General features: G+C 39.4%; 1 protein-coding gene and 1 pseudogene across 3 annotated transcripts in view; both read right to left on the bottom strand.

Moving 5' to 3' along the window:
- TBK1 (TANK binding kinase 1) overlaps positions 1 to 15,855 on the bottom strand; it is a 53,154-nt gene extending 37,299 nt beyond the window's left edge. For 2 of the 3 annotated variants that reach the window (XM_077775184.1, XM_077775183.1), the window contains exons 1-4: positions 15,743 to 15,855; positions 9,381 to 9,521; positions 6,175 to 6,304; positions 3,851 to 4,032 (exon numbers count right to left, since the gene is read on the bottom strand). In XM_077775184.1, the coding sequence (XP_077631310.1) occupies positions 3,851 to 4,032; positions 6,175 to 6,304; positions 9,381 to 9,521; positions 15,743 to 15,829 (540 nt within the window). In that variant the 5' untranslated portion in view covers positions 15,830 to 15,855. Of the gene's footprint in view, positions 1 to 3,850; positions 4,033 to 6,174; positions 6,305 to 9,380; positions 9,522 to 12,543; positions 12,625 to 15,742 lie in introns of all 3 variants that reach the window. The other variant, XM_077775185.1, reaches the window with a different exon arrangement.
- Positions 11,064 to 11,182, bottom strand: LOC144240877 (5S ribosomal RNA; annotated as a pseudogene).
- Positions 15,856 to 20,251: the final 4,396 nt, after the last annotated feature.

Raw genomic sequence — 20,251 nt, forward strand, 5'->3', positions numbered from 1 at the left:
AGTTAATTTAATGTTTTGCTTTTTCCATTTTAAAAGCCTGTTAAGAGGCAAAAGCTAAACAAGGATCCTAGGATATGTGAAACATTAACAGTTGATACTGGGCAATCAACCTCATGCAGGCTGGAACAGAGCGGCTGCTTGTTTTGCTCATCACAGTAACCAGGAAGGGTTATTGGTATTTAGTGGGCAGAGACTAGATAGGAAAGACATCCTGCTGACTGTGGAACAGTTCCAAAAAACAAGCTTCTGATATCCAGCAGGAGTTTTGAATATTCTGCCAGACATCTGTGGAGGTGAGAAGTCTATTACCCGCACATCTTATATATAAACATAAAAATTTTTGCACACAAAGTATTTTTGTAGCTATAAGAATGTATCTTTATGAAAATCTCCTTTGTTTAGTTGGAAACTACTAAGAATTATTCAGTGGTTTGGAAATTCATGTCCGTGACACCACCACCACTTGTGATTTGTAACTCATTACCGGAACATACAAGTCATCACTATACTTGCACTGCAAGTGATAGTACGTACAAGCGTAAGCACTGGATTCTTTAATTTGTTTGTCAGTGAGGTTATTCCTAAACTTTTACATATTAAATATCTCTGCTATTATTATAAATGTTTTCCTTAATAATATTATTGAGGTATTATGCCATCTCTTAATGAGGTATACAAATTGATTATATCTAAGAATTTCATTTCAAGATACTGAAGGGAACACTGCAAAACAATTATAAAAAGGGCGTGATTGGGGCGCCTGGGGGGCTCAGTTGGTTGAGTGTCCGACTCTTGATTTTGGCTCAGGTCATGATCCCAGGGTTGTGGGATTCACCCATGTTGGGCTCCAGGCTAAGCAAGGAGCCTACTTCACATTTATTCATTCATTCTCTCTTTCTCTCTCCCTCCCTCTCTCTCTGCTTCTCTATCTCTCCCCATCTCTGCTCCTCTTCCTTGCTGGTTGTACGTTCTGGCTGGCCTCTGCTTATATCTCCAACTCCTACCACCTGCCCCTTCACTCATTAAATTCCGCCAAACTGCCATCCTTTCTGTTTCTCAAACTTCCAAGGTCATTCTTATTTCTAAGCCTTTGCAGTTCCTGGTTCCCTTTGCTTGTCACGCTCTTCCCCCAAATCTTTGCACAGCTTGCTTCTTTTGAATCATTTAAGTGTCACTTAGGATGGAAAGGAGGCTTTCCCTAGCTATCTTTCTCCTGCTAGTTGTTCTTACTCTTATTACCTTATTATCTTCCCAACACTTCAATTATCTGAATTTATCTTGTCTACTTGTTTAATTAACTATTTTCCCCACTACTGTGTGGGTTCCCCTAAGAACAGGAATCATGTGCATCTGGGTCACTGCTGAAGGTCCAGGGCCTTCAACACTGCCTGGCGCACAGCAGGCACCCCATAGATATTTGATAGATGAATCTAATCCATTTGTAGGTTTTTGTATTAAAAGATTATAAAATATAACTACTATTAATCAATTTGGAGTTATATGCTGTTATATACAACAGTATATACAGAACAATTTGAGACACTAAATTCAGGGCAGACTTAGAATAATCTGAATAAAACTATAGGGGTGGTTAGATTTTACTCTCCATGTTACAAAATTACAATGGCAGAATCTTTTTTCTCTCTTTTTTTTCTTAAGTAGTTTATTGTCAAGTTGGTTTCCATATAACACCCAGTGCTCATCCCAACAAGTGCCCTCCCCCATGCCCATCACCCCCCTTCCCTCTCTCCCACCCCCATGAGCCCTTAGTTTGTTCTCAGTATTCAAGAGTCTCTCATGGTTTGCCTCCCTCCCTCTCCCCAACTATTTTTTCCCCTTCCCCTCCCCCATGGTCCTCCATTAAGTTTCTCCTAATCCTCCTATACGTGCACACATATGGTATCTGTCCTTCTCTGCCTNACAGTAATCTCTATACCCAAATGGGGCTCAAACTAATGACCTCAAGATCAAGAGTCAGATGCTCTACTGACTGAGCCAGTGAAGTGCTCCCATAATCTAAGACTTTTAAGATATAATCCAGAGCTATGAGCAATTAGTGACAGTTCTATATTATAAACTTCCTGATTACATGTCAAATGTACCTACTTTTTGTTTTAAATTTTTATTAGTGAAATATAATTGACGTATGTTGTTATATTAGTTTCAGGTGTATAACACAGTGATTCAATAATTCTATACATTACACAAAACTCACCACAATAAGTGTAGTTACCACAAAGGAAATGAAAGCAAAACTAAACACTAAAATAAAAAGCTTTGCACAACAAAGGAAACCACCAACAAAACGAAAAGGCAACCTACTGAATGGGAGAAAATATTTGCAAACGGTATCTCTGGTAAGGGGTTACTATCCAAGACATATTAAGAACTCATACGGGGGTGCCTGGGCTGGCTCAGTTGGTGGAGCATATGACTCTTGATCTCAGGGTTGGGAGTTTGAGCCCCAGGTTGAATGTAGAGAGGTTACTTAAAATCTTAAAAACAAAAATCAAGAAACTAAAAAAACCTCCTACAACTCAACACCAAAACCCCACAAATAATCCAATTAATAAATGGGCAGAGGACCTGAAAGACATTTTTCTGAAGAAAATACACATATGGCCAATGGTCACATGAAAAGATGGTCAACATCACAAATCATCAGGGAAATGCAAATCAAAACCAGGAGACTATCACCTCATACCAGTCAGAACGGCTAGTATAAAAAGACAAGAAATAACAAAGTGCCTGGTGGCTCCATTGGTTAAGTGTCCAGCAGCTGAGGTCATGATCTCAGTTTGTGAGTGCAGAGCCTGCCTCAGATTCTGTCTCCCCCACTCCACCCTTTGCACTCATGCGCATGTGCTCTCTTGCTCTCTCTCTCCCAAAAATAAATAAACATTAAAAAAAGAAGAAGAAATAACAAATGTTGGCAAGGATGTGGAGAAAAGGGAACCCTCAGGCACTGTTGGTGGGAAAGTAAATTCGTACAAATACTGTGGAAAACAGTGTGGCAGTTCCTCAAAAAAGTAAATGTACTTACTTTGAAGTATATTTTCTTAACCGTTTCAAACGTTTACTAACTTCACAAAAACACACCTATGCAAACAGTTTCAACCACAGAGCTTTTCTAACTTTCTAGCAGTTCAAGTTAGATCTTTTCAAAAACATTTCATTTCTGTTTCTATTAATGGTCTTGCCTTTCCATAACCAATCTCTGCTTTCCATAACCTGACTAGAATCTTCTGCTTCAGAATTATAATGAATTTTGCCTTATAGAGGATTTTATTATAACAAGCTTGTAATATATTAACTGCTCTGATCCAAAAAAGGAGTATTTACTAGCTAGATGCTTCTTAAGTGCACATACACCTTTTTTCTTTTAAGATACATCCATAGCATTAGTAAATTAAAGAACTTAAGAGTGTTATAATACTTACAAGAATTTTTTTAAGTTTATTTATTTGAGAGAGAGAATGTTCAAGTGGGGAAGGGGCAGAGAGAGAGAGCAAGAGAGAAAGAATCCCAAGCCAACTCTGTGCTGTCAGTGCAGAACCTGATACAGTCCTTGAACCCGTGAACTGTGAGATCATGACCTGAGCCAAAGTCAGACACTTAACCAACTGAGCCACCCAGGTGCCCCTAAAACTTATGTAAGAATTTTTAACAGAAAAAAAGCAGCATCCATAGAAACCAATATCTAATTCCCTCATTACACACCAAATTGATTAGAATAAAAAGTTTATTTTTTGTCATAAAAGTTACTAAGATATTTTATAGTGAACTGGTTGACCAGTTACCATATTTACAACATATTCATATATAAATAAGTTAGTGATGTGTGACTTACCAAATATTCTTCTGTGCCATACAGAGAAACAAACTGCTCATCATCTTCTAATTCTCTAGCTGCACCAAAATCTGTGAGTTTGTACACTGACTGTCCATCTTCCCCTATAACACGCATGATGTTTCCTGGCTTGATATCACGGTGCACTATGCCATTCTCTCGAAGATGATTCATTCCACCCACTTAATAAAATAAAGGAAATAATTATGTAGGCATCTATGTGTATGTGTGTGCGTATCAAATTCATTGACATCATTCACTCAATAGGTTTTTCCACAAGTTGGTCCAATGTCATTTTTATCAAAGAAGTAATAGATGGTATTTATGTTTATGTTATCTCATGTTTGAGTAATAAAGTTTTAGAATAAGGATCACTATGATCTAAGGGAGAGTCCAACCTCTTTTAGTTAAATATTATCAGGAAAATGAAACAAAATGATCTTAAGCATATGACTTCCTGAATTACTTTTGGTTATATACATGTGGGCAATATGCCTAAATTTAAGAATAATGATTCTCAAGAAAGTTACCAATCTTTCATCAGAGTTTCCTATTTCTTTACCTTGGGGAAAAAATTCCATAAAAAATAAACTGGATTCAAAACAGTAAAAAAGTAACAGAGGAAAAGTATCATACTAGCTTTCATAAGAATAGTATTTCTCATATACTTAACGCTATTCTAAAAAGGCCATTTTCCTTTTTTCTTTTTAAGGGTAAAGGTGGCTACATTGCTGAAATTAAGCTGTTTTGGGTGACAGGCAGTGTCCCTAAACACTAGTTTGAAATATTTGACAGCTGACAGATGAATGCCCAAATATAATCTATGAAAATAAGTTTAGAGGGATCACATTCAATTATGAAAACTCAGGGCTATCAGTATACTTGGGAAGTCATCGATTATCTATAATTTCTACTTGGTTAAACAGGCTGTAGTATATACTGTGTCTTTCTTATTTTATCCTCACCTAAACTGCTTCCAATGTCAAGTTTGTGAATTCCCACTAACCTTCTGCCTTCTTTATCACTGGGCTTCACTCATTCCTCAAATACTGATTCATTCCTCTCCAAGAAGATATTATTCTCTTTGGGTGGTATATATATGTATTTATATTTACATATATTTATATTTCTTAAATAGCTTTTTAAGGAAAAATTCAAGTATCATAAAATTCAGCCTTGTAAAGTATACAACTGAGTAGTCTGTAGAAGAGTCAAAGTGCACACCCATCACTAGTTTCAGAACATTTTCATCATACCAGAAAGAAACCTCATATCCATTAGCAGTTAGTCCTCAACTGTGCCATCCTCTCAAACCTCTGGCAATGACTAATCTGCTGTCTCTGTGGATTTGCCTGTTCTGGACATTTCATATAAATGAAATCATATAAATATATTGTGACCTTTGGTCATGTGGCTTCCTTCACTTAGCAAAATTACCCACATTACAGCATGTATCACTACTATATTTCTCTCTTTTTTTCAAGTAAACTCTAGGCCCAAAGGAGGCTTGAACTCACAACCCTAAGATCAAGAGTCACATGCTCTATCAACTGAGCCAGCCAGGCTCCACTATGTCTTTTTTATGAACAGATTAATATGCCATTGTATGGATATACCACAATTTCGTTAGTCATCAGGTGATGGACACGGGCCATTTCCATTTTGTGGCTATTATGAACATTGGTGTGCAAGTTTTTGTGTGGATATGTTTTTAATTCTTTTAAGTAAATATCTAACAATGGAATTGCTGAGTCATATAGTAATTCTACATTTAATCTTTGGAGGAAATGGAGGAACTGCTAGACTGTTTTCCAAAGTGGCTGCACTTTTTTTACAATCACATCAGGTGTATACAAGTGCTCCAACTTCTTCACATGCTTGCCAACACTGTTTTTGTTTTGTCTTTTTGATTTTGGCTATGCTAGTGGGTATGAAGTGGCATCACTCTGTGGTTATAATTTGTATTTCCCTACTTATTACTTACTTATTTTTCCCATTGTTCAGTTTTAAATTGGTTTATTTGTCTTTTTATTAAGTTGCCAGGATAAAAATTCCTTATCAGATATATGATTTGCAAATATTTTCTCTCATTCTACGAGTTGTCTTTTCACTTACTTGATGTTGTCCTTTGAAATACAAAGCTTTTAATGTTGATGAAGGTCCAATTTATGTATTTTTTCTTTTTGTACTTGTGTTCTTGGGGTCACATCTAAGAGAGCACTGCATAAAGGTCTTTGGTTTTGAAGAGGAGATTTCTTTTTAAAAATTCTTGTGTTGTTAAATTATATTTACACAGATCTATAAAATCATGTAAACAAACGTACCCACATCTCGCAAAACAATTAAAAATTCAGACTCTGGCAGTCCATAGGCATTAGATGGCTCTTCTAAAACAGTGTATAAACTTCCGCATGGACAAAATTCCATAATAAGTACTTTATGTCTTGTTGTCGTCTGAAAAAAAAAACAACCCACTGACTGGGACTCAACATAAAAAGTAAGTTTTTATTATATGCTAACGGTTATCTGATTTCACTTGAAAGTAGTACTTCAATGATGAAGGTGCTGTAGTAAATTGCCTTACCTGGGATTTGTTAAGTATTTACTGATAGTACACATATAACAATTAACATCTTCTAAATTCCTACCAGATTTGTTTTTGAAGACAATCAAAGCTCAGTGAAAGCTGGCTAAATCTAAACTAATCACTGCTATATCGTCATAATGGTTCTTTAAAACCTATCTTTAATTTCTAACACATAATAGTACATTTAGAACATTAATCTTCTAACAAATCTCTTAAAAATACTTGAAATTCTTCTCATGATGAGTACTTGTACTTCAAGGAATGGAGTTCTAGCCTTAAAAACAAAAAGATGGCAGAATGGCTGAGAAGTCCCTTGTGTAGCAAAGCTCTAGTCTGCTCATTTGTTATAATCTTGATTCCAATGTACCACTGATTATAAGGTATACCATCAATTTCATAACAGCTTTATAAGGAAAAAGAAATACTACCAAATTACATATATACATTGATTATAAGATATATGCCCATTTCAGGAAAATGTGATTACGAGTCTTAAAATCCAGTATCTATCTCCAATTTTGTATGTTTTTCTCTTTTTTTAATGCATTAATTTAAAATTATTTTTTAATTTTATTTGTTTTTTTAAATGTTTATTTTGAGAGTGCATGAGTGAGGGAAGGGCAGAAAGAGAGGGAGAGAGACAATACCAAGCAAACTCTGTGCTGACACCTTAATCTCACAAACTGTGAGATCATTATCAGAGCCAAAATCAAGAGTTGGCACTTAACCGACTGAGCACCCCAAGACTGTTGTTTTTAAATAATGAAATGACATACACTGATTGTTTAAAATCTGGGAAGTATCCATAATTCCATCAGCAGAGATAATTACGCTAATATTTTGGTGTATTTCCTTTCAGTCTTTTTCCTATATATCAAGTCACACTATACATACATAACACTATATGTACATAATGCTATATATTAAGATCATACTGCATACATATTTTAATCCTGTTTTTCTCACATTATACATAAGCATGTTCGTAGGTGATTAAAATTTTGGTAAATGTCTCTCATTACTGCTTAACTACTGTGTAGTGAAGAATAAATTCTACCCCAAGAGAGGTCAGGCCTTTGCCCTCGGCCACTGGGAGGTGATCACTAGGCCTCTGGAGTATCTTGTGTGCTAGAAGTGTCTTTCTTTGGCAGCTCTGGCCACATAATGGCCTAATGATGCAATTTATGATGGGGATTTAGGGTGTGCATACCCATGTTAACTTCCAGAGGAAATGGAGACTAAAGGTGTTAGCCTGAACCTCTGGAAAGGGCTAAAGACTAGAAGTCAGCCATGCAAGCAGCATGTGATTGAGTCCCAATAAAAACTGTAGACACCAAAAGCTGAAGTGAGTTTCCAAGACTAGCAGTACTCCGTGCCTCCTGTCGTACATCAAGGCCAGGAGGGGAATGTATCCATGAGGACAAGGAAGATTCATGTTTGGAGTCCTCCTTTATCCTCTCTGTGAATTTCTTCCTGGGACCAGTTCTAAGGTGTATTCTTTTGCTACAAGAAAACTAGCATAGTGTTTTCCTGAGTTCTGTGAGTCCTTCAACGCTCTAACAAATTACCCTATCTGGGGGCAGTCACGGGGAGTTCTAAATTTGTAGCCTGCTGGTCGAAGCGATGGTAGCCCTAGGGGACTCCTGAGTTTACACCTAGTATCTGAATGATCCCCATCTTGTGGGGACTGTTCTCTCTGACTGTGCAGTATGCCAAAGTCGGCTGCAGCAGCTGGGGTCAAAATGTCTTGAACAGGAGGCAGTCTGGAGGGCTACGTTCTTCGCTCATATTGAGTGTAGCAAACTGAGGAACTACCCATCATATACTTTTTTAACCATTCTTTATTATAAACAGGGCAATAATGAATATCTTTGTGCATAAAATTGTAATTTACAATTCTGATTAGCTCCTGCCAGCTCAGAGCCTGGAGCCTGTTTCAGAGTCTGTGTCTCCCTCTCTCTCTGACCCTCCTCTGCTCACACTGTCTCTCTCTCTCTCCTAGAAATAAATAAAAATATTAAAAAAAAAAAAAAAAAGAAATATGTAGATTTAATGGGGCGCCTGGGATGCTCAGTCGGTTAAGCGTCCGACTTTGGCTCACGTCATGATCTCACGGTTTGTGGGTTCGAGTCTGCTTTGCAGTCTGTGTCTCCCTCTCTCTCTGCCCCTCCCCACACCTTGTGCTCTGTCTCTCTCTCTCTCAAAAACAAATAAGCATTAAAAAAAAAGAATTATGTCAATTTAACTTTACTTAGTTTGGTTTTTAGTAAAAACACTGGTAACCATATTCAATACTCTTATTTCTTATGCTACTTTTTCTTTTTATTTGAAAGTTTTTAATGTTTAATTCATTTTTTTAAATGTTTTATTTATTTCTGAGACAGAGACAGTGTGAATAGGGGAGGGTCAGAGAGAGAGAGGGAGATACAGAATCCGAAACAGGCTCCAGGCTCTAAGTTAGCTGTCAGCACAGAGCCCGACGCGGGGCTCGAACCCATGAACTGTGAGATCATGACCTGAGCCGAAGTTGGTCGCTTAACCGAGTGAGCCACTCAGGTGCCCGTTTTATTTATTTTTGAGAGAGAGAGAGACAGTGTGAGCAGGGGAGGGTCAGAGAGAGACGGAGACAAAGAATTTGAAGACAGGCTCCGGGCTCTGAGCTCTCAGTACAGGGCCTGACATGGGGCTTGAGCCCACGAACCGACTGAACCACCTAGGCACCCCCTTATGCTACTTTTTCCGGATTCCATGATATTTTATTTCCATTGTTATATCTCTTCAAAAATATTTGAGAACAGAGTATTTGGTTATATGAACTGTAATCTCCACAATTATAAAAAATCTCATTGTTATAAAACAAGTTTTTACATTGGGTCATTTCTCCTAAATCACAGCAACTACAATAAACATGAGAAGATTAGCAACTAAAATGTCACTACTTACCTCCTCTTCAATAGCAAATAATTTGACAATATTTTTGTGATTGAGTTTTTTTAATACTTCAAATTCTCTCATCTGAACATCCACTGGACGAAGGAAGCTTATGTTATTAAATACTTTGATAGCAAATAAGTCACCAGTTTTCTAAAAGAAATTTAAAAAAGAAAAGTTTTATTTATATTGCAAAGAAGATTAAAAGTTACCATTAGCACTAGATAGCAATATATCTTTCTTATAAAACACCTAAATATATATACATATATGTGTGTATATATATATATTAAACTTTAATGTTTTTTATTTATTTCTGAGAGAGAGAGAGAGAGAGTGTGAGCAGGGGAGGGCCAGAGAGAGAGGGAGACACAGAATCTGAAGCAGGCTCCAGGCTCTGAGCTAGCTGTCAGCACAGAGCCCGACGCGGGGCTCGAACCCACGAACCGTGAGATCATAACCTGAGCTGAAGTTGGACGCTCAACCGACTGAGCCACCCAGGTGCCCCACCTAAATATATTTTTTTAAGTTTATTTATTTTTGAGAGAGGGAAAGGGGTACAGAGAGGGACAGAGAAAATCCCAAGCTGTCAGCAGAGAGACCAATACAGGGCTTGATCTCACGAACTGTGAGATCACGACTTGAGCCAAAACCAAGTCAGATGCTAACCAATGGAGCCACCCAGTCACCTTAGAGAACACTTAAATATTTTTAAGCATAGGTAATTATATTAGGGCTCTTCACTTGTTTTTATTTTTATTTTATTACCTTTTTTTTTATTGAGAGAGAGAGAGAGTAAGAGAGAGACAGCAAGTGAGCAAGGGGCAGAGAGAGAGAGAATCCCAGGAACGGCAGAGAGAGACAGAGAGAGAAGGAGGGAAGGAGAGAGGGTGAAAGAAAGAGAGAAATTGAGAAGCGAGGCTCACCCAAGGCGTAGCTCGAGCTCACCTGATGTGGGACTCAAACTCAAGAACTGTGAGATCATGACCTGAGTCAAAGTCAGGTGCTTAACAACTGAGCCACCCAAGTGCCCTCTTCACTTGTTTTTAAAGCTAAAATCAGCCAATCAACTGCTCCAAATTTCTTTCAAATGGTATGTATGCTTTGGAATGAAGAAAAGGCTATTTTCTTTCATATTAAAACACTTCCAGAGGTGCCTGGCTGGCCTAGTTGGTATATAGCATGGAACTCTTGATCTTGGGGTCAGGAGTTCAAGCCTGACATTAGGCCTAGAGCCCACTTATGAACTAATAAATGAATGAATATTGAAAAAAAAAAGCTTCTATTATAATAATTGAAGCAAAGATAGTCTTTCACATATAAGAGAAAAAGAGCTCTAATAATACCAAATGTGAAAGTATATTTTAGATTAAAAAGTGGAGGGGCACCTGGGTGGCTCAGTTGAGCAGCTGACTCTGGGCCATCTCATGGCTTGTGAGTTCGAGCCCCATGTCAGGCTCTGTACTGACAGCTCAGAGCCTGGAGCCTCCTTCAGATTCTGTGTCTCTCTCTCTCTCTCTGCCCCTCCCCTGCTTGCACTCATATGTGTGTGTGTGTGTGTGTGTGTGTGTGTGTGTGTGTTTCTCTCTCTTAAAAATAAATATTAAAAAAAATTAAAAAAGAGAGTAGAACTCACAAGGGTTTCTCCAGGGCCTAATAATTTAAAAACTAAACAGAACAGAAAAAGAGAGATTGAATATTCCACATATGAAATTTCATTTGGATCTCCCATCCAAGTACTAACCAGGCCCGACCCTGCTTAGCTTCCGAGATCAGACGAGATCGGGCGCGTTCAGGGTGGTATGGCCGTAGACTCATTTGGATCTCAAAGTAATGAAACTGATGGTTAAGAAACACCCCCTAGATGCAACACTGTGCGTGTAGACGTGCGAGTGGAGGCAGGAGTTGGAGTTGTCGGGTTCAAGCAGACTCTCATCACTGGACTGCACCACTACTGCCTTGAAGAACCTTCTGCGACCTCACCTAGATGATTAGGGCAGATTGTTTCTACACAGAGCTTTCTCTTAGAAGATCAAAGACATTTCCTTTTCTCTGTGGAGGTAGCTGCAGCCATGCTCACGGCGTACTGAAGTAGATTACACAAAAAATTACAAGGCACAGCCTTGGCTGGGAGGGACTCTTAGAGGTACAAATATATGCTTCATTTCAGATACATATTATCTTATGTTCTTCATATTAACCTTACTGTAAGCTCTCTTCCAGACCCTCCCATCTCCTTCCAGTCACTCTAATCTAAGCAAACCTCTCCTCGGTGGTCAGTCCAATTCTTTGAGTTTAATCTTACCTTTTCCATAATCCAATGTTGAACTTCCCTGGAGCAAGCAGAAAGATAATTTCCTCTCTGACTTTGGGGTTCAAGCACCACCTGCCTAAAGATATTTCATGGCTGTCCATCTGTCAGAATTTCTGTGCTGTTCCTGCTCTGACACCTTCTCTACAGCTTTCCACACAGATTCACTGCTTATAGCCACAATCACCTCAGAATCTCATGATTTTTTTTTTTTGCAGTTTATTTATTTTGAGAGAGAGGGCATGGGCAGGGGAAGGGCAAAGAGACAGAGAGAGAGAATCCCAAGCAGGCTCTGCACTGCCAGCACAGAGCCAATCTCACCAACCACAAGATCACGGTCTGAGCAGTAACCACGAGTTGGCCCTAGACTCAGGTGCCCTAGAGCTTCATGATCTTTTTCTCACCTCAGATTCTCATGATCTTTTTCTCACCTCAGAATCTCATGATCTTTTTTCTTAAAACCATTTAACTGCTTCACAACCTCTCTTCAAGATCACTATTTGGAGACCACCATCTATGTGTCATAATCACACCTCCCTCACCCCCCTTCACACCAAATACACATTTTTTTTCCAGAGAAAATGTCCACTGACCATTTTCAGACAATACGAAAATAGAGTAACAGCTGAACTGCAGTCGAATTACGCTGTTTTTCCATTTGTTCAACCAGAGTAAGAACACTGCCAAATCTATACCACCCAACATTTGCCACCATGATTTTGCTTGAGCATACCTGTCTCCGACTTGGTTTAAAATTAGGAGAATCCTAACAGAGGAGCAATCAGGGAAAACAATATAATGTTGCAAAGTGCCCACTTGTGTTCAAGGCTAGCATTTTTCAAACTTTTGTAGTCTACATCATACCTGTGAGATTACTGGCACAACAGGTGGAAATGTATCATTTTCCCTTTAGCCAACTGCACAGTCATCTATCATTCACTGTCCCTAAGTCAAAAGGAATATGAATAATATTTAGAGATCTATGTGGATATATAAAGTTGACCTCTGAACGATGTGAGGGTTAGGGCGTCAACCCTACATGAGGTTGAAATTCCACATATAACTGACTCTCCAAAAACTTAGCTACTAACAGCCTACTGTTGACTGGAAGCCTTAGCAAGAACATAAAGAGTTAACATATATTTTGTATGTTATGTGTCTATAACATTCTTTGTATGTTACATTCTTACAATAAAGCAAGCTAGAGAAAAGAAAATGTTACTAAGAAATCATAAGGAACAGAAAATATATTTACAGTACTGTACTTTATTGAAAAAAAGTCCACATGTAAGTAGGCCCACAGAGTTCAAACCTATGTTGTTCACGAGTCAACTGTATCACATATGCCAACATATCCTTCCCTTCCCTTTACAGCTCCCTTCCCTTTAACTTCCCCATGGTTAGCTCATGCGCGCGCGCGCACACGTAACTAAAAGCAACTCCATGAGAAAGAGATAAAGTAACACACTCTGAATGACAAATTCAAAAACCTGGTCTGAAATTTGGAAACCTGTTCATTCTAGGCAATAACATAAAAGGGCTTAACAAACATCATGGTTAAAAATCCTTAAACAGTTACTAAGAGTAAGTAGGAAAAACAAAAACAAAAAAACCCCAACTTCAGCTCAGGTCACGATCTCATGGTTCATGAGTTTGAGCCCCGTGTCAGGCTCTGTGCTGACAGCTCAGAGTTTGGAGCCAGCTTTGGACTGTATGTCCACCCCCCCACCCCTCCCCTGCTCGCTCGCCTGCTCTCTCTCTCTCTTTAATGTTTAACCAGACATTAAAAAAACAATTTTAAAGCAAGTAGGATTTTTTTGAGTATAGTCCTAAATCTTTGTAGTTGATGTCAATGAGGACACACACGGTTTCTTAAACTATATCCCTGGGAAGAATATCAGGGACTAAATACTAAACTGAGTCTTCACAGTCTTTTAAGAAAATTCCTATGTCTCTCAAATCCTTATTTTAGGCTTTCTGACTATATTGGATAAAGTACATTTTTGTTTCCTTTGAAGAAGAATTTGGGTTGTCTTAGGGTAGTCTAATCTGTCCTCATGCATTCATTCATTCATTCATTCATTCAACATTTACAGAACGCTTACTATGTATAGGAACTTAAACGGAAGAGAGCGAGTAGGGAAAAAGGACCAGAATTGATGGAATATTTACAAGTACCAGGAACTTTAAACATGCCTCACCCAATCTCTCACTACTGACTACCTATCATTCCATCAGTTTCCAACTTACAACCCTTCTAATGCCAGCCCACCTTGCTACTAAACCCAAAACCCTCTGTGGGAAGGGACTGCACGTCATTTGCAGTTATATTCACTAGGTCCATCACAGGGCCTGTCATATACCAAGTGATTATTAAAGTTTGTTAACTTGGGTCAGAGGAAGACAATCAGATGTAGTCTCGAGGCTAAACCTTGTGTCGCCACCCACTTTTTCTTCTTCTTAGCACAGAGCACAAAACAAAAACAATTTCTAGGATAGGAATACCCAAAGTTGATCACAATGGGCTTGATAAAAGACCCAGAGACAAGAAATGTGAAAGGATTCCGAACCTGTGGATAATTCTGGAAGAGGGCAAAGGCTCAAAGTTCCCTGTATGACACTTCTGATTCATTCTCCATTAACCACAGAGACTGCTTATAGTCATAATCATTCCCCAGAGGAAACAGGCCCTCCCCTCTGAATGCTTATCTCACTGTTACTGACAGAACTGATTGGTAATCACTAAGGCTACAGGAAAATATGAAGAAACTCCTCCTCACTAAAATACTTAAAGCTCGTTTCTCAAAATAATTTAAAAGGCTCTGATCGTCACTAAGCTCAAAACAAATTCAAAGGGTTGAAAAATTAGTGGATTATTTGCATTATAAAGGAATTTTTACTCCAGCTTTCCTCCCAGAACAGAAGCTTTAATGATCTTAAATTTCTTCAATTTATTTACTTTTTAATTTTTAAAAATTAATATTTATTTATTTTTGAGAGAGAGACAGAGACAGAGAGACAGGGTGTGAGCAGCACAGGAGGGGCAGAGACGGGGAGACAGAATCGGAAGCAGGCTCCAGGCTCTGAGCTAGCTGTCAGCACAGAGCCCGACGCGGGGCTCAAACCCAGGAACTGTGAGATCATGACCTGAGCCGAGGTCGGCGCTTAACTGACTGAGCCATCCAGATGCGCCTTATATTTCCTCATTTTAAATTATGTTAATTATCTTTAATTCCATCCTCCAATATAGAATTTGACAGTAAATCCTTTTGGTTCTTGGAGTGCCTCCAAGATTAGCCCTTTTATTCTATTCTCGCTTCCACTAACAAGTTCTAATTACCTCATACCCTTTAAATGTGAGCTCCTTGCTGATAACCTCACTTTATTATTTTTTTTATATTTGAGAGAAAGAGACAGAGAGAGAGAGAGAGAGAGAGAGAGAGAGAGAGAGCTGGAAAAGGGCAGAGAGAGAAGACACAGAATCTGAAACAGGCTCCAGGCTCTGAGCTGTCAGTACAGAGCCCGATGTGGGGCTTGAACTCATGAACCGTGAGATCACGACTTGAGCTGAAATCAGATGCTTAACCGACTGAGCCACCCAGGCGCCCGTCTCACTTTATTCTTAGCTGCCTTGTACGGGGCTGTGTACCGGGGCCTGAAGCTATAGGACAGCATATCAGAATCATCTGTGGATTCCCCTCCAACGGTACATCTGCCTCCCTGTATTCCTCCCTCACCTGTAGCCCGCCCCAGTACACTGACATACTGATCTTGTTAGTGAGATCACTCATGACCACAGGAGGACGAGGCTGGGCAAAGAATCCGAAGGTACATATGAACCTTGCTAGTCTCTTTTTTTCCCCACTCTCAGCACAAAACCTCTGCCAGCACTGGGCAGATATCACTGACTCTGACATAAGCTATACTTTAAATAACCACACGAACAGGTACTCTTTTTAGACAGTATTACCAAAAACATCAAGTCTCACATTGTGGAACAAGCATGCTTCTCACAAGAGGACATACACAGTGCTAAAAAGTCTTCAGTTTTCTCTGAACCAACCTTATGCCTTCCACGAAAGACATTTGCAGTGGCTCCTTGGCCTAAAATATCAGATAAAAGCCACAGATGATTAGAGGTGCTCTGCATCTCGGCTTGGTCAGTAGATCTTCTTATTAAACTAAGAGAGAAGAAAAAATGTGCAGGTTTGTTTTAAGGGAATAATACACTTGAAGAACAAATGTTAGCTCCTTTTAGTCTCAAGTAAGATCACCTCTTAGCTATTGCTAAGTTGAAGTGTATAGTCTAATGTAAAAATCTAAGTTTCCAACAATATTAAAGGTTAAAGTGCTGTGTGGGCTCTGAAAAAAACATTAACTGGTGACATCGTATATATTCATTTTAATTCACTCATCACAGGGCTACGGAAACATCTATTTCCCTTCCAATGTTACCTTTGCCATTGAGAGTGATACTGGCCGCTTTTCTCCTTCAAATGTTTTCAAAGACTGATCATGATGAATTACAAAGTGTTTTAAGATAAAGTAACAATGTACAATATAACAGATACATAGGAAAGAATTACTTTGTTTCCTTAAGGGCAGGGTTACACCTATGAAAACAACTGTTGCCATGGCATAACATTTCCATTAAATGTTTCCTTTAAATTTCACCCCCAAGTGCCTGACAATCATAATGGAAAGATGCAATTTTTTGTTCCTGAAAAATTACTAACTCTCCTGAAATTAACTTAAGGATAATTTCTCCAATCTCCAAGTATATGAACAGCCACATACTAAGTGCATATTACCAAGTCTTAAAAAATGAGCAAGTGGAAGCTATCTATGCATGCAGCTGGAGGCTATTATGTTTAAGTAAAAGATTTGTACCTTCTGCTCAATTTTGCCATACACCTAAAACTGCTCTAAAAAATAAGGTTGATTTAAGAAAAAAGCATCACCCCAGCCTTGTCATTTAATACTTAAAAGCTATATAACTATGAGGATATTAAAATACTTGCGCTCCATGTTGGAATAAAAATCAGGTATGCTGAGTAGCATAAACCCTAGCCTCCCCATGCCACCTTAAATCTGCTGTAGTATCAGATCTTAATACCACTCTGTACTCCGAAAGAATTCGATGATAAATTAATGACTCCCAACATTCCAAGAAGGATCAGGAACATAAAGAAGGGCCAATTTTCAACAATCTTTGATATACTAAGATATATACTTTTACCATCCGCCTAATTTAGATAAGGAATTCATTGGAAATAAGCAATAAAAATAAGATTCACTTTTGGCAAGTAAGAAATACACATTTGTCAGCTGAATACACATTTAGATAAGGAATAATAAACTTCTTAACTACCTTTTCAATATTTTCAAGTATTTTTCAATAATGAAAAACCTTCCCTAATTGCTGTAACTGTGCTGTCTGAGGTAACTGTAATGGAAAACAGTGTCACTAGGTACGTGTATGTACCTAGTGGATAAATACAAACACATTTATCAGCTAAGATATCTGCTTCTCTATATGAAGATAGCAGACTAGTTTCACAATCATCAAGGGGAAATGTCTTTTGGTGACTACCTTCCAGTAAACCCACAATAACAGCATGCTAAAACATGACTCAGCACATCCACAAGGTGTGTGCTTTACAAATCTTCCCCAAATTTCGATACATCATAGGTAAGCACTCAACAAGTATGTTACTAGTGACTTTGCCTTAAGCCTGCTTCCTTATACTGCCCAAAACGAAAGTTACTGTTCGTCCATCGATGAAAACAGGTTTGGTGAGAGGCATACGAACAAAGTTCAAAAATTTTCCAACTCTACCACTACGTTAAGAATTTCGGCGTTCTAGAGCGAACAAAAACCTCGGGTTTTGGTTACGTACTGGGCAGCTAACGGGTAGACCTTGTTTTGAGGCCACCTACTGAAAATACCCGGGAAACGGACTGGGAAACAAACAACGTACGGAATTTCCCAAAGGAAATGTTTGGGAATTCACATTATATATGTGTATATTCATAAACGTCTGCCTCCAGCTTCCGGTTAGTCAATCCCCGCCGTTACCATCACTAAAACCCTAACGAAACGCCTCTTTGGGATCATCTGAAATATCAACCCATTCAAACGGTGTCGATCGTGACAACGCTCATAAAGAGGGGAGGAGCGGCCAAACTCCAAGAAAAAGGGGAATTCGTCTCTCGAGCGCGGCCAGGGCCCAGACCCGGTAACCCGCACGTCCTCTTTCTTCGTGCCCAACGTCGCTCTCCGCTGACCCGGGAGGGCCCCGGTCAGAGGGCCGGCCAGGGGGCGAGCAGGAGAGATGGAAGGGCCCGGGCCCGGGCCTCCGTNCGCCCTCTGCCCGTCCCTCCCTGGCTCTCCGGGTGGAGCCGGGGAGCCCTGCGCAGTGAGCAGTTTCAGATTCCCAGAACTGCAAATCCCGCCCAGTTCTCGAGAGCCGACGACGGAGTGTGGCGTGCGGCGGTCGTAGGCAGGACGAACCTCGAATTCCTGATTGCAGACACTCAGACAGGCACAGGTGTGCAGACTGCTGGACGCGGGAGAGGCGGTCCCTGGGGAATACCACTGTCTGGAGGGATACATCTGCAGCTGCTCTGAAGCCTGCGTTGGCCGCCGCGGAGCCCCATGATCGCCTCAGAATAATCCAGACGTGAAATTCTTAGTGGAAATGAGCTCACTTCTTATTTATTTATTTGGCGTTCTGGGGCGAGGGATCCAGGAATAAATGTCTTAATTCTCTCTTTAAGCGGTATTTTGGAAATGGGCAGTATTGGAGAACTTGATTAAAATCGGGTCCTGCAGTATTCGTGCCGCCGAGAGCCGAAGCAGCTGTTCCCTAGAAAGTGATCCCCTCTGCCCACTCACTGCGCTGCAGCCTTTCTCGACATATGGAGAGGCCACAGAGACCCTTGATGGGCCAGGGGTAAACTTCCGAGACACGGAAGAGAAGGAATTCTTCCTAGAGGAGAACTACAGCAACCAGGAATGACATAAGAAACCAAGGCTGAGTGGTTAAGAACGGCGGCGTTTGAATGGAACAGATCGGGGGTGCAGCCTCAACTCTCCCCACCAAATACTGACTCTCAGCACGTTTTTCCAAGTCGGTTGTGTCCTTTGCACCGTGGAGATAACAAATGCCCACAGTAATGCGTTATTACAAAAGAAGTTACTTTGTTAGACTTTTAAACAATGTATAAGTCATGGAGTCATTCCAAAAACCAATCTGTTTACTGCTTACTATTCCAACCAATTTCAGTTCTCCTGTATCTCATGCCAAGAAGGGGACCTGTGTAGGTTCCTTACAACAGTAAAACCCACAGCTCAAAAGTTTTCTGGGAGTAAATGTGATAAGCTGAGCAAAAGGCCTTGATTCGCGTATTTTACCACAAAAGTGATGCATATTGAAATTTGACAGGATTTTCTTAAAGGCAGAGCTTCTTGTGAGCCAGTTTGCGTTAACATTTAAGACTTTAAATAATCTGTCAGGCACAGAACTAGACCAGGTGTCATGAAATTCTTGTGGTTTTGTAGTCAAGTCACCCAAATCTGTCTTTTGGCTCAGTGACATCATCTGTTAAGATGTGAGATTCACTCTTGTGACAATTATTTGGGTGCTCATTTTCGGAAACTACAATGCAAACAAGGTAATTCATAATGAAACAGAGGTCATTGCTATGGTACTCTGTAAATAAAGTGCTCTGGATAACCTCAAGGAAAAATGGGAATTATCCTACGTTATCATAGAACATGAAGTTTAACTTCTGTTGCAGACTCTTAATTTCTGTGTCTTGATTTCACTTGGCCCTGAACACACATGAATCTTTTGAAGGACTTTAAAGAGACAGGAAAAGCAGGTGTCACCCTCACATGTATGGAACTAACAGTACAGTGGCCACGGCTGATATGAAGCCTTCACGTGCAGGTACCGTAATAAGCTCATTTCATGCTTTTACAGATGCAAAAACCGGGGCAGGGAGAAATTATTTAATGTGCTTAAACTTCTAAAAACCAGAGACTGGCGAACTGTTATTTGAACCTACTTAATCTGGGTCTGGAACCTGTCTTAGCTCTTAACCACTATGTGACTTGTTAATATACTTTTGAAACTTAGTGCTATTGTAACAGATGCCAGTTGTCTTTCCCACTGTTTAGGGAAACTTATCAATGAAACACCCAAGCTTTATTTTTTTTTTTATTAACTTTTATGTATTTTTTTTAAAGTAATCTCTATGCCCAAGGTGGGGCTCGAACTCATGACCATGATATCAAGAGTCATATGCATGACCATGAGATCAAGAGTCGTATGCTCTACCTGACTGACCCAGTCAGGCTCCCTTCACTTATTTATGAAGACATTTTTATTGAAATATACATTTCACTGATCTGTTCTTCCAACTGTTAAGTTTGGAAACAAAGTTTAGTACCTTTGTCCTATGATGTAAGGAAAATGTTTGAAATCACTTACGGAATTAACCCCAGAAAAAGATATATGTGTATCATTTAGAATAGTTTAAGGGAGTTTATAGACCACTGAAGCCC

This window comes from Crocuta crocuta, unplaced genomic scaffold (assembly GCF_008692635.1).
Source record: "Crocuta crocuta isolate KB4526 unplaced genomic scaffold, BGI_CrCroc_1.0 scaffold97, whole genome shotgun sequence".
NCBI classification, from domain to species: domain Eukaryota; kingdom Metazoa; phylum Chordata; class Mammalia; order Carnivora; family Hyaenidae; genus Crocuta; species Crocuta crocuta.